Consider the following 14,823-nt stretch of genomic DNA (forward strand, 5'->3'; position numbering starts at 1 on the left):
AGAAACATTCTGGCTTTATTTCTTCTAGGACAGATTTGTTGGTTCTTTTGTCATTTCATAGTACATCTTTTCAATAACCTTCGCCAACACCATAATCCAAACGCATCAATTCTTCTTTGGTCTTCCTTATACATAGCTTTCACATGCATATGAAATGATTGAAAACATCATGGCTCATGTCATGTTCCCCTTAGTCCTTCAATATTAACAATAATCTAAGTTACAAAATTAGCAAGGTTTTGTTAAGTTTCTCCCCCCAAACTGTTTTTAAAAGAAACCTTGGAGTTCTGGTCGGTTATACATTGGGCTACTAACCACAAGGTCAGCAATTGGAGATTGTCAGTCGTTTCAAGAGAGAAAAATGAAGCTTTCTGCTCGTGTAAAGACTTCCAGCCTTAAAAACTCTACGGGGCAGTTCGACCCTGTCCTATAGGGTCAGTGCGGCAAAATTGACTTGAGGACAATGAGTGAAACCACTTATAAACCCAGCTCCAAAATTGATGGCTATTTGAGGGTGGTAAAACAGCTACAAATGTTAAAGCATCCAACTGAAATATTAGTGTTTCTAACCCATTAGTGGCTCGGTGAGAAAAGAGACCCCATAAAGAGTTGTTGTGGTTAGGTGTCCACCCATGAGTTGTTGCCAACTCGTCGCTACGTACCCTATGTACAATAGCATGAAACACTACTTGGTCCTGCACCATCCTCACAATTGCTGTTAGTGTTAAGTTTGAGCCCACTGTTGCAGCCACTGTGTCAATACATCTCATGGAGAGTCTTGCTCTTTTTTGCTGATGCTATACCAAGTAGGATGTCCATTTCCAGGGAATGGTCACCTGATAACATGTCCAAAGTATACGAGACAAAGTCTCACCACCCCTGAATCTCGGGAACATTCTGTCTGTACTTCCCCAAGACAGATTTGCTCATTTTCCTGGAGGTCCATGATGCTTTCAGTATTCTTTGTCAGCATAAAGACTACACTTTAGGAAAACCTAAGACAGTTCTGCTCTGTCACTTGTAGTCATAATGCGTCAGAATCAACTCCACAGAACATGACAACAACACAACTGCTAAAATGTCCACAGCCTTTCACCTTAAGATTTTTGTATTGAGAGAACGAACTATGGTAGACAACCATGGACACATGAAAGCACTTTCAACTCGGTAAACCTGGACATGCCTGTCACAGGTTGGGTTTCCTGGGAAGCAGACTCTGAAACAGAGTTGACTGTACAGAGGTACAGAATGTTGATTAGGACGTGTTTTTAGGAGGAATGCGATAGAAGTGGGAGTGAATAGAGGGAGAAGCTGAATTGAGAGACAGTACCAACAACAGACTCAGCCGACCCTATGGAAACATCTAGATCTGGCATGGCCACCCAAAGCTGTCCTGAGTTGAGCGAAGGGGTAGGTCAGGGTTCCATACCTTTCTGTCAGACAATCATTTGGCATAGATCATTCAGGAAGATGTATGCCCTTGGGTGAGGTGGTTCTATGCAGCTGATTGAGTACCCAAAGAGGGCTGACAGATGAAAATAATCTTTCCACAGCTCTCTCAGGAAGCCTCTTTTTCATAACTGAGAATTAGAAAGCTCACCTCATGATACATGCTAAGAATTCAGAAAAATGAGAGGGATCAGATAGAAGAAGGTGAGGATAATGATTGTATTTGAAAGGACACACTCCCTCTGGAAGATCTGGAAGTGAGGTTGGTAGAGTTCTGACCAAATAAAAAGTTAGCCTGTTTTAAGGAAGACACCAAGGGGAGACAAGTGTTCAGGAGTTAAGGACTGTGATAGAAAAAGAAGGCAAGACGTGTACAAAGGTGACAATAAGATTGGCTTTACCACATGGACATAGCCCATACCCACCAGCTGCTCCTCAGGAGAAAGATGAGATATATATTTTTTTTTTGCTATCCAATAAAATCACTAGGATTCAGAATTGACATGAGGGCAGTGAGTTTTGTTTTGGGTTTTGTGAGAAAGACCTAGAAAACCTAATGGAGCAGTTCCACTCGGACACATGGGGTTACTATGAATAAAAAACAACTTGACAACACACCTTACCTAACAACAGGTGGAAAGTTACTATTTAACTGGAAAGTGTTCTCTGTGGAGGGTACATTAGAGGTGAGACTTAGCAGTCTTATCCACAGGAAATGGGCGAGAAAAGGCATATCTGCTTCCTCCTCAAAAAAGAACAGCCATTGATCATTCCCCACCAGACCTGCCACTCCCCCCTCTCTACCATTTGGGTTCCCATATTGTTCCCTTGTCCCTGTAGATGTATACTCTAGCACAGGTGGCGACGAAGCATGGTAGTAGGGCAGGAGGAAAGTCAAGGGAGATGGAGGAAAGAACTAGGAGTCAAAGGGCATTTATGGAGGTCTAGACAAAGACATGTACATGCAAATATATATAGGAGGATGGGGAAGTAGATCGATGTGTCTATATTTATAGGTGAAGTATTAAGTTGGCAGAAGGACCTTGGGCCTCTACTCAAACACTCCCTCAATGCATGAATACTTTCTTTTATTAAATTGGAACTCTATGATGCTCACTCTCCCGACACAATGGCTGGAGCCAAAGTGGGTGAACAAGTAAATGTGGTGAAGAAAGCTGATGGTGCCCGGCGATCAAAAGAGATAGTGACTGGGGTCTTAAAGGCTTGAAGATAAACAAGCAGCCATCTAGCTCAGAAGCAACAAAGTCCACATGGAAGAACACACCAGCCTGTGTGATCGAGTGGTCCCGAAGGGATCAGTTATCAGGCATCAAAGAACAAAAAAGTCATATCATTGACTGCACACCTCCATGATAGGATCGCTGAAGATAAATGGGTACATAAGCAAATGTGGTGAAGAAAGCTGATGGTGCCCGGCTATCAAAAGAGATAGTGTCTGGGGTCTTAAAGGCTTGAAGGTAAACTAGCGGCCATCTAGCTCAGAAGCAAAAAAGCCCACATGGAAGAAGCACACCGGCCAGTGCGATCACGAGGTGCCAAAGGGACCAGGTATAAAGGCATCATGCAAAAAAAAAAAAGATATATCTGTGTATATATATATATGTGTGTCTATATATGTGTGTGTGTATATATATATACATACATATACACACACACACACACACACACACATATATATATATATATATATATATATATATATACCATATTGAATGAAGGGGGAAGTGCAGAGTGCAGACCCAAGGCCCAAGTGTCGGCCAATGGATATCCCCTCACAGAGGGGTTCAGGAGAGAAGATGGTTCAATGAGGGTACGAGGTAGTACCGATGAAGAACACAGCTTTCCCCCGGGTCCTGGATGCTTCCTTCCCCCAACTACCATGATCCGAATTCTACCTTGCAGGGCTGGATAGGGCAGAGGTTGTACACTGGTGCATATGGGGGCTGGAGGCACAGGGAATCCAGGGTGGATGATACCTTCAGGACTAGGGGTGAGAGGGGCGATGCTGGGAGAGTGGAGGGCCAGTGGGTTGGAAAGGGGGAACTGATTACAGGTGTCCACGTGTGACCTCCTCACTGGGAGAGGGACGGCAGAGAAGGGGGGGGAGGGAGACTCTGGATAGGGCAAGATATGACAAAATAAGGATGTATAACTTACCAAGGGCACATTGGGAGGGGGGAGCGGGGAGGGAGGGGAAAAAAAAAGAGGACCTGATGCAAAGGGCTTAAGTGGAGAGCGAATGCTTTGAGAATGATTGGGGCAGGGAATGTATGGATGTGCTTTATACAATTGATGTATGTATATGTATGGATTGTGATAAGAATTGTATGAGCCCCTAATAAAATGTAAAAAAAAAACAACAGCATATTGAATTACTCAGAAACAAAAATACATTGGGTTGTAGAGTTTGTACTTAATTCTCTAAAGCTATTACAGGAACAAAAAGAGGAGCTAACTAACAAGATCTAGACTCACCACACTTGATATTTGTCTTCATTACTAATGACATCAAAGATAATGAAGATGGATCAATTGTTTACCATTTTTAAAATCAAAAGTGCAGTACTGAGATTTAAAAGTCTAGATTGAAAAGTCATATTCTACTCAACATGGTCAGAGCACATCTTGAGGAATAAAATTTAGGGAGAGAATTTTGTGGAAAATAAAATAATGTGTATAGAACACTGTTATACATTTAATAAAATTGCCTTGATAACATTCAAGCTCTTCCCTTTCAGGGTTATGAGCCAGATCCTAATGTAACAAAGTTGGCAGAGCAGTACGCCAAGGAGGTACGCATGAACCTTATCTGTAAAGCTACATTTACCTTTCTCTGCCCTGTGAAGGTGTTTAACTAACATACTTATGTATGCTAGAATGGTACCAAGCTATCATTGACGAACGATCCACTGGAAGCAGCGCGTGGAGGCAATGTATTAATTACAGACACGTGGATCAGCATGGGACAAGAAGAGGAGAAGAAAAAGCGCCTTCAGGATTTCCAAGGTTACCAAATTACAATGAAGGTACAAATTGTAGCCTCTCTGAACGTTCATTAATCCCATTCATAAAAGCCAGAACTATCTAATCACTCATTCACTTCAGGGAGAGGCAATTGACTTTTCATTCCCTATAAAGGACTCACTGTCTGTGCACTTCCTTCCAAAGATTCATTGTGTCCTTTGGAGAGACACTTTGGTGCTGGATGAAGAAATTTGAAAACTAAAGTCAAAAAAGAGAGCTGGGGTCTCCCTCTCAAGACACTGTAGGGATTGAAATGCCTTCCTCTTTATGTGTTTAGAAAGATCAGGTTACTTCGGATTTCCTCTAAGAAAATTCCCATGACTGTTCTCTTCAGGGGAGTCCTTGTCTCCTTTGTTATGGACTCCTAAATCATTTCTCCAATCTGAAATTTCTTATTAAGATTTGAACATGCATCACAATCACCTGAAAGACTCCTTGACCGCTCAGGTGACTGGGTCCCAGCCCCAGGGGTTCTGACTCAATGGGCCAGGGGTGGGTCCCTAGAATGGGCCTTAGCCAGACCTACTCTTAGAGAACCACTGCTCTGGAGGAAAACCCAGGTGCACACAGGGGCCTAGGAAGGGTCAGGAGCACCTAGGACACGCTCAAAACTGCACCCTCTCCAAATGTCAAGATAGAATATATGTGGATAGAGGCAACATATCAGTAGAAATACCTTCCTTCCCCCCTTTTGGCTGGATGCCTCGGTGGAGCACTCTTCATATTTGTAGTGCCCCCAAATGAAATGCCAGGCCTTGGCTGGAACTCCCTTTGGCTTGCACCTGCGGGGGGGCGCATATGTTCCCCTCACACCCCCCTCGATGCACCGCTGGATGTCTACTTTGTTTGTGGAAGAACACTGGGCCGAACTGGTGCAATAAGCATGACTCAGTGGTACTGCCTCCACGCCCCTGCTGCCAAGTGGCAGAGAGGGCATGTGTCGTAAGTGCTATCCCCTGATACTCCTCCAGGTGCTATGGGGTTTTTCTCAGAAGATGAGGGTATCTGTTTTGTGGAAAAGATGATTAAGTATTACAATAAATATTTATTGATCAAGTAATACATAAATACACATCCCCTACTTTAAAAGTGTCGAGCAAAATGGGTCTTTGAGCATGCCACTTCCCCCAGGCCCTTAAGAGAGACTATTCTTAGTGGCAGCTACCATTCAGCAGTTTGATTTGCTTTTGCCGATCTTTTCTGTGTAGCCACATATATATGCCTGGACATGCATGCATGTGCACACACACAACTATTGATTTTTTAATTACTTTATTGAGGGCTCCTACAGCTCTTACAACATTCCATGCATCAATTGTATCAAGTATATTTGTACATATGGTGCCATCATCATTTCCAAAACCTTTTCCACTTGAGCCCTTGGTATCGACTCTTTTTTTACCTCCCCCCACACCCTTCCGCCCTTGTGAATCCTTGATCAATTATATATTATTATTATTTCATACCTTACACTTTGCTTTGTCTCCCTTCATCTACATTTCTGCTATTTATCCTTGTTTTTTTATGAGGGGTATTTTAGACAATTAACAACAACAAAATTAGACAGCATATTAATATTTTTTTTCCACTTCACAAATCTTGGGGTTTTTTCTCACTCATTTATTTAAATGGGTGCATAGTATTTCACAGTATGAGCAGATCATACCTTAATTTAAAATTCCCTATAGGCAAATCAGATTATTTTCAATTATCTAACATACAAGCAATGCTGCAACAAACACCCCTATACATATTTATTTGTGCATATATTACTAAAGACTAGATTTCTGGAAGAATCAATTTTGGGTGAACTGGCATACATTTTTTAAATATGTGAAATGCTGCAGAACTATTCATCCAACAAGGATAAATATTCATAATCCCACCCCCGTGCATTAGAGCTCTTCCCCACATTCTCTCCATTCTTATTTCCATTTTAAAATTTTATAAATCTGAAGAAAAAGTGGTCTCGTGCTTTGGAAATTTTATATTTTCCTGATTGCTAGTGAAGTTAAGGAGCCAGGGTCATTTAATGGGTAGTGCCTTGGTGAGCAGTTTGAGACCACCCTAAAAAAAATGAGACTTTCTACTCCCTTAAAGAGCTAGGGTCATGGAAAAGTATAGTTTTGGGGCAATTCTACTCTGCCCCATATGGTCACTATAGGTTCCCTATGAGTCAGAATTAATTCAATGGTACTGAGTTCAGTTTTGTGTCAAGTTACTTATCTTTTCATTTGTATGAGCTGTTTCTAGTTTTCTATAGCTTGCTATCATATCCTTTGCCTGTTTTGAGGGGGGGTCATTTTCTCAGTGGGGCTGGGAGTGCTGTACATATTATGGCTAATTCTTTGTCATAAGCGTAGCATGTGTTTTCAGAAAGGACTCTTGTCAGTTTACTCTTTGGAGAAATATATACAGAGGGAAGCCGACTCCCATTCCTCAGAGTCTAGACATAACGTTCTGTGATAGAGTTGACATGCTCCACATTGTATCAACATTCTCTTTATTTCTCTTCTAGTTGTTTCACTTCCCTTGACTTCTGATCTTCTTGTCCCCTAGGGTTTAAAATAGCTATTTACCCTTTTCTTTTGCATATATATCATGATACATGTACACTGTTTTTTATATATAGTGCTATATATATATGTATATATATGAAACATATTGTTTAATGATTAGAATCTTTATTCTTTGGGATAACATGTTAACTTAGTTTGAAGGTTACTTCAGGGGTCAGTTTCAGTTCAAGGTTTGATGAGTAAAGTAGGGATATAGTCTTAGGGACTTCTCCAGCCTCAATAAACTTAGTAAATTTGAATTATTTAAGAATAGTCCATTTCACAATCATTCCCTTTTTATCAGGATCCATCTTTTGTGTTCCTGATCAGAACATTCAGTAGTAGTAGCCAGACACCATCTAGTTCTCTTATCCTATAGTCTAGTTCTTTCTCAGATTCTTGGATTTCCTTCTTTCTCTTCTTTTTTCAAGATGCATAAGACCAATAGTTGTATGTAAGGAGAACATTTGAATCCCTTGTGCTTTACCTCAGACTTACTTTTCCCAATTCTAGGTGTTTTTCTGCTGGAGAACTTTATGCTTGAAAAATTGTTATCCCACTAATGCACAATTAGAATAAATGTTACTTCTTTCCCATGTCATTTTGCCCATATTTTAGGAATTCAGAATGTTCTGAACTGAGTGCTAAGGTGGGAGGTAAAACAAAATTTTAGCCCAAAGGCAGTAATTGTGAGGTAAAAATGTATGACGGCCTATAATTCTGAACCTATAAGAGAACAAAGTTGATAGATGGGAAAATGTAACTTTCAGAACTAACTCCGGGAAAAAAATGAAAACTGCTGGTATATTTTCAGTAAGAGTAAAACTTTCAGTGCACAGTGCCCCAAATTCTGTGTAATGCATTTCTTTCTTGGTATATATATTTTTTCAAAATTGTATTAACTGATGACTAAGTAGGCCTCAAGGACTAAAAACCATAATTTGGAGATGAGGTTTAAATATAGAGCAATCTTATAAAAGCAACTGTGTGTGTCTGTGTGTGTGTGTGCGTGCGTGCGTGCAATATGTAACTTTTTCTATAAGCCATGTTACACTGGTAGTAGAATTCCTTACTGAAATATCCACTATCCCACTAGACACAATACCAGAAGTTTCGATTGATGGTTTAACTTGGAACTATGTCCCCCCACATCATGCTTCCAGAAATGTATATTAAATTCCATAATTTCAAAGTTCCATATAAATTTCCCCTGGTTTCCTTAAACCAAAACTCTCATTCTAAGTAGACCCTTTTCTTTCTTTTCTGTATTGCTCTCTGACCTCAGGACATATGTACTTTTAAATATCGTAGTAGACAAATGTGATGTTGGCTTATCCCCATCTCTCTTTAGACTGCTAAAGTTGCTGCCTCAGACTGGACATTTTTACACTGCTTGCCTAGAAAGCCAGAGGAAGTGGACGATGAGGTGTTTTATTCTCAGCGATCATTGGTCTTCCCAGAGGCAGAAAACAGAAAGTGGACCATCATGGTAAGCAGAAAACGGGGAATGAAGACTTCCTATGGCTCTCGATAAATAAAAATCAACTGAGATCCATCTAGCTATGTATTTTTATTCAACTGAGATATCTTTTCCCTCAGAATATTCACAATAGATAATTATTGTTTGTTCGTATTTATGGTGTATTTTAATGGTGGAAAATTGATACCATTCTTAACAAATTTCTTTTTATCAAAATTCTCAATACCCTTGATCACCCTGAATAATAGTCATCACTGCCTCCCATTCATTTTTAGATGTGCATTTCTTATATCAGAATGTCTTTGTTTATGCTTATAAAAATCTCTCATTCCATTTTTGCCACAAAATGGGCTTTTAAAATCCTTATTTCCTGCCTCCTTTCATTGTTTCTTTTATTACTTGTTCATACAATTGTTTAAGCTTACTGCTTGATTTTTGGTTATAAAGATACATATACAAATGAGGGGGCTTCAAATATTGTGGGAAAAATATAATTGAAAAATAATGGAATTTTTCCATGAGCTTTTTGAAGCCCCTTCATATAGAGCATTTCCAGAACTCACAGCAAATTTTTTAAATGACAGGTCCCATTAAGATTAAGCTACTAATCGTATCATCACCACTGCCATTCTATGAAATATTAGCCTTAAGTTAAGTCTGTACTTTACGATATGCCAAGTGTTATCATCATCCCTAGAAAACTGAATAACATGTAATAATCTAGCTCTACCATTCTACAGTTTCAGTGATTTGATAACTGATCTCAATTACTTGACCAGCCAGTGTATTGCTCACAGATATGAGTCCACTGTAGGTAGAACAATGAAAAGGAATTTATAAAAAGGCATTAAGGTGTTCCATGAATCTTTCAGGGACAGGGGTACAGCCCTTGGACATTCAGCAGACAGGAACAACACAGACAGGAAAATGTTCAATCAGCATCGTGGTTCTTTTGCAGCCAAAACAACACTGACATAGTTACCCATCATCTATGAGCTAGACTCGTGAAACTAGATGCCAGATCATCCATATATAGCTGCCCCAGGTGAACTACATGCTCTGTCTGCATAAAGACAAAAAAAAACACAAAACACCACTGCCCTCAATTAAATTCCAACTTACAGCAACTTTTCCTGGGAACCACATTCTAGGGAGCAAAGATTTATATACCCCCCCCAAAAGGTGAGCTCTCAAATTAGCATGGTTGTATTCAAATAACAAGCGTTAGATTTTTTTGTTTTGTTTTTGCAAACATCAAAGTCCTCTTATCTGTTAGTTTCCTACACATATTATACACATTATATATTGTAGTTAGGTGTCCGTAAGTCGATTCCTACTCATAGCGATCCTGTCTGTATATAACGGAACTGAACATTGCCCAGTCTTACTCCACCCTCACAATTGTTATGTTGGAGCTCACTGCTCTTGTCACTCTGTCAATCCATCTCCTTGGAAGATGTCCTTTTCCAGGAATTGGGCCCTCTTCATAACATACCCAAATTACGTGAGACCAAGTCTCATCATCCTTGCTTCTAAGAAATATTATATGCACATGTGTTATTTGCATGGGCATGTTACATGCCAAAACCCCAGGAAAAGACACAAAACTATGGAGAGTTCATGATAGTGAAGAGCTGAGTCAATTCAGACCAAAAGATGAGTCTCTAAGCTGAGACTTTAAATCTTTATTGGGAGCACATAGTCTTTCTCCCTTGGGGTGGCTCATGGCATTTGGAACTGATCATCTTTTGGGTATCAGTCCATAGCATAAACCACAGCACAACTAGGGTTCTTTTAGAAAGAGAAATAGCAATAAAAATTCCTCCAGTTCTATATTTTATCAATCACCAATTCTCCTTCTGGCGCAGTAGTCTCACCTGTATTTTCTATAGATTTCCACCTCATACAGTAGGTAAGGATATTGATGAACTTAAACCACTCAGCACAGTATCTGACATGTGGTCAAAGTTCAAGAAATACAATCAACAAACCCTTTTGACATATGGGGCATGCACTTCTGGTATAGCTTGAGCACATGTATGCAATGTGGTTGAAAGGCAAGAGCAAATACCTGAGAGGCGATACACCTTCCCCTCTTAAAAATGGAGCCAGAGAAACCTAGATTCTAATCCAGTTCTTTACTATCTGTCAGTTCAAGGATTTGTTTCCTCATCAATAAAGGACAATGATAGAAGCAACTTTAGAAGACTGAAGCAATGTACACGCCTTTCTCCTCACTCACTTGCCCCCTAATAATAGTTGGTACTTAGCACCCAAACTCAAATCAAACCCACTGTCATTGTTGGAAGGGAGAAAACCAAACCAAAACAAACTAATGGCAAGTGACTGGATTCTGACACATAGCAACCTTTATAAGGCAGGGTAGAACTTCCCATTTTGGATTTCTGAGACTATAAATATTCACAGGAGTAGACAGCCTCATCTTGCTCCCACCAAGCAGCTCTTAGGATTGAACTGTTGACCTTGTGCTTTGCATTTCAATGTGTAGCCCACTGTGACATCAGGGCTCTTGCAGGAGAGAAGAGACCCAAAAATACAAATATAATTTATAGAGACATATTTATTAAGTCTTAAATAGGACAAAGACAAAACAAAAATTATCTGATTGAGGTCATAATGGTGTCCAAGGATCTAGAGAAACTCAGCCAATTAAATATGACATGGAGTCCAAGGGAGGCTACCACAAAAGCATAATTGGTGGCAGTTCATTATATTCCAATTGCAGGAGGAACTACAGGCTCTGGAATGGGACTAGGATTGGGATACATAAACTCTTCTAGACAGAAAAGCTTGCAAGGTTGGTTGAGAGCCCTCCTTCCATCCAAGGTAGTCAGGCTATGATTCATGCTTATGCAACACTAGTTTCCACAATTCCATTACGAACAAATACAGGCAAGTCCTCCAAGCATATGTTGGCCACCACTGCCTGGCTACAGGGATGGAACCCACTTTCTACCACACTCTGCCTGAGGACAAAGCTGCTCACTTTGCTGGTTAATACTTAAATGAATTCAATGAAGCCTGAATCTATGGTAAGGCTCAAAAATGAATTTAGGACTTTCACTCTAAACATAAGTTCCACAGCCTCATCTTTCTCCAACAGGGTTGCTGGTGGTTTCATGCTACTGACTTTGTGATTTGTAGGCCAATGTGTAAGTCACTGTGCCACTGGGGCTGCTTTAAGTAACCATACCAGAGTATAAACATGAGGGACTGGGGTGGAAGGCTTATGTTCTCTAAAAGCAACCAGTATTTACATTAGACTCATGACTGGAAAACCCAAGCAGGCTACCATTCTCCCACCTAAAAGTGTTGGTGTGAGGCCTACATAAACACTGTGTTTGTGTTTCTATTTACTCCGACCTAATTTCTCTTTAGGAACCCTGGTGGCATAGAGGTAAGCAGATCAAAACCACCAGCTGCTATAAGGGAGAAAGATGAAGCGTTCTACGCCAATATAGATTTGCACCCTCAGAAACCCACAAAGATGGTTCTGTCCCATAGGGTTGCTGGGAGTCAGAGTCAACTCAATGGCAGTGAGTTTGTGTTAGTCTAGGTAAACCAGGGAAACAAATCCACAGAAACCCATATGTATAAGACAGAGTTTTATATAAAGGATAATTGTACATTAAGAAAGCATCCCAACCCATTGCTGTCCAAGCCCATAAGTCCAACATTAGCTCATATATCTCATACCAATCTACAAAGTCCTCCTCCATCTCACAAAACACACCAATGATGCAGACTGCAGGAGGAAAGCCGAGTCAGTGAACGTGTAAGCATCTCAGTAATGGCAGGGGTCTCCATGCAGCTGCTCCAGCACCAGGGCTGCATCGGGGTAGGTCCATGTGGCTTCTCCTCAGGGATGTCTTGCAGGAAGTGAGCCTTGCCAGCTAAAGCAGGGAACTGGCTAAGGCAGCTGCACCCTGGTCCGACCATCACAAAGCAAGACACCTGAGAACTAGGAAGGCAAGGCTCATGGAGTCATTTACCTCTCTGCCCTTCAATTAACCCCGCATGTGTTTATCCGCCAGGTGGCACAATAAACCTTAACCATCTCAGAGTTTAATTTCTCTTGACTTTTCTGTACCAAAATAAAAAATAAATAAACAATAGTTCGGAATTCCCCCCTTATCATTTCTTTGGGAAACCATATTTTAATCACGGACTTTAAAAACTGCAAACTAGTTCCCCTTCCCTAGGTCCCTGCACAAACTGTTGCTAATGTTTATTCATTTCTTCCTCTCTCTTTCTTTGTCATGTTGTCCCAGGCTGTCATGGTGTCCCTCCTGACAGATTACTCACCTCAGCTCCAGAAACTGAAATTCTGATGCCATGGTGCTTGTCAGGAGAGAAGCAATGTTCCTCAGTTCTACAATGAGTCAGTTTCTAGAGGAGGAACACAATGGTGGAAGAAGAAAATCTAACAAATAAATTCCCAATAGAGATCATGGGTGAATTGCATGCCCCCACTTTGCTATTATAAAATTGTGCTGCCGTCCTTAAACAAAGTCGTGTTGATGCACTGTAATATGTAACTTGATGTGGTTCAAACTCTCTAATTTACAATTTCCTAGCCATATCTGAATATTGTATTAGTAATTATGCACATTTGCTTCAGCTAAACATAAAATACTATATTCATAATACGTAATGCCTAAGCCATTAAAAGTAATCTATGCTTATTACCTCAATAAATTATCACCCACGCTAATTTATAAGTAAACATTTAACAGGCAGTCAGCTCCTGGTAGATCTGTGGGCTGTGTTCATGTCCCCGAGGACCAACAAGGAAGCCAAATGATTCATCTTGCAGATGGAGTACAATTTCCAGACCAGTGAAGGAAACAAACATTCCCTTGTGGAGGAAAATGAAATTCTCAGGAAACAGCCATCCCTGTGCTCAAATGCTGAAGACTTTCCTCTACCCCGTTGAAGGAAAAGAGGCCTTCGAGCACAAGCATCTCTTCTCTGTAATGAACACGTCACATGACACGTCTACAAAAGCCTTTTCGAGTAAGTGATTAAAAGCACGAATGCCTGGGTAGGAATGTAAGATCCACAGGAGAGTGACATGTTCTTAAGTTCAAATTCCTGCAGAAGCAATTGCATTTTTTCATGTTTGTGCTTTATCGTACATCTACTTACACCTAAGGCTGCACATTTCCAAAAATATACTGCTTCCCACCTTTTAGCACATTTTTCTCTGATTTCTTTCTTCTAGATCATTTATTGAATCGATATGATGTAAGAAAGATTAGATTACACTTCTGGGTGTCCAAAATGTATATTACTGAATTAGGAAGATCAATTTTTATTTTATGTTTTAGTTAAAATGTTAAATAGCCCAAGGGAAACTTTAAAATAAACTGAAGCATATTCTACAGAGGACAAGAAAGTAATATCCTTCATAAAAGTAACTTCTGCTAGTATACAAATATTCTCATACTGGTTGACTGATATTCCTCAACAGACAGCGATGAGTTAAATGAGTAAGCAAGAGATGAATTACAAATGAGATTTTCAATGAAGATGTAATAAAACCTGATTTGTTGGAGGAGGGGTGGGAAGGACTAGTCATAAGATAGGCAAAAAATCAAATTTTTTCAATACCTGTCAAAAGTGACTTTCATTTCTCTGCTAATTTATTGGACACATTTTTAAAAGAGAGAGTACTTGACAGAGACCATCATGTACAGCCTGGAAATGGTCCATTGTGTCACCTACCCTCATATGCTGTCCTTGAGTGCAGCCCCTAACAAAACCAGGCTGTCTCAAACCCTGGTAATAGAATCATTCACCTTTATACCATGAAGGCTGGTCAAATACCCAAAGCTGCATGTAGTATATACCCTGGGTCAATTTCCAGAGGGCCATGCGGTGAGACCTAAAGTTCCCATGAAGTTATTTCAAAAAGAACAGGGACTCTATGGTGGTTCCATGTGTGGGATAAAAACTACCAGCGAGTTGATTCCAACACACAGTGACACAATACAGGACTTCTGAGGCAGTAAACCTCTATCATAGCTGATCATTTCATCTTACACATCTTGAGGAATGGCTCGTGGATCAGAAGCACTGACTTTGTAGTTAGCGGTCCAAAGCTTATCCGACACCCCCAATACAGAGCTGATATAGCATGCATAGCAAAAAGTAAACAGGTGATTTAACAGGAAGATACTATTGGGGTGGTGGAGGTGCTCCCTCAAAGTGTCCACTTTGCAAAGATAGACCCCTTTGTGTTCCTCCACTTACCAAATGATCCCCCAG

At 40.3% G+C, this 14,823-nt stretch overlaps 1 protein-coding gene across 1 annotated transcript in view; it reads left to right on the forward strand.

Annotated features, from left to right (window-relative positions):
- OTC (ornithine transcarbamylase) overlaps positions 1–12,884 on the forward strand; it is a 78,297-nt gene extending 65,413 nt beyond the window's left edge. The window contains exons 7-10 of the mRNA XM_075539242.1: positions 4,209–4,262; positions 4,347–4,496; positions 8,404–8,541; positions 12,825–12,884. Of these exons, the coding sequence (XP_075395357.1) occupies positions 4,209–4,262; positions 4,347–4,496; positions 8,404–8,541; positions 12,825–12,884 (402 nt within the window). The remainder of the gene's footprint in view (positions 1–4,208; positions 4,263–4,346; positions 4,497–8,403; positions 8,542–12,824) is intronic.
- Positions 12,885–14,823: the final 1,939 nt, after the last annotated feature.

The sequence above is a fragment of the Tenrec ecaudatus genome, chromosome X (assembly GCF_050624435.1).
Source record: "Tenrec ecaudatus isolate mTenEca1 chromosome X, mTenEca1.hap1, whole genome shotgun sequence".
NCBI lineage: Eukaryota > Metazoa > Chordata > Mammalia > Afrosoricida > Tenrecidae > Tenrec > Tenrec ecaudatus.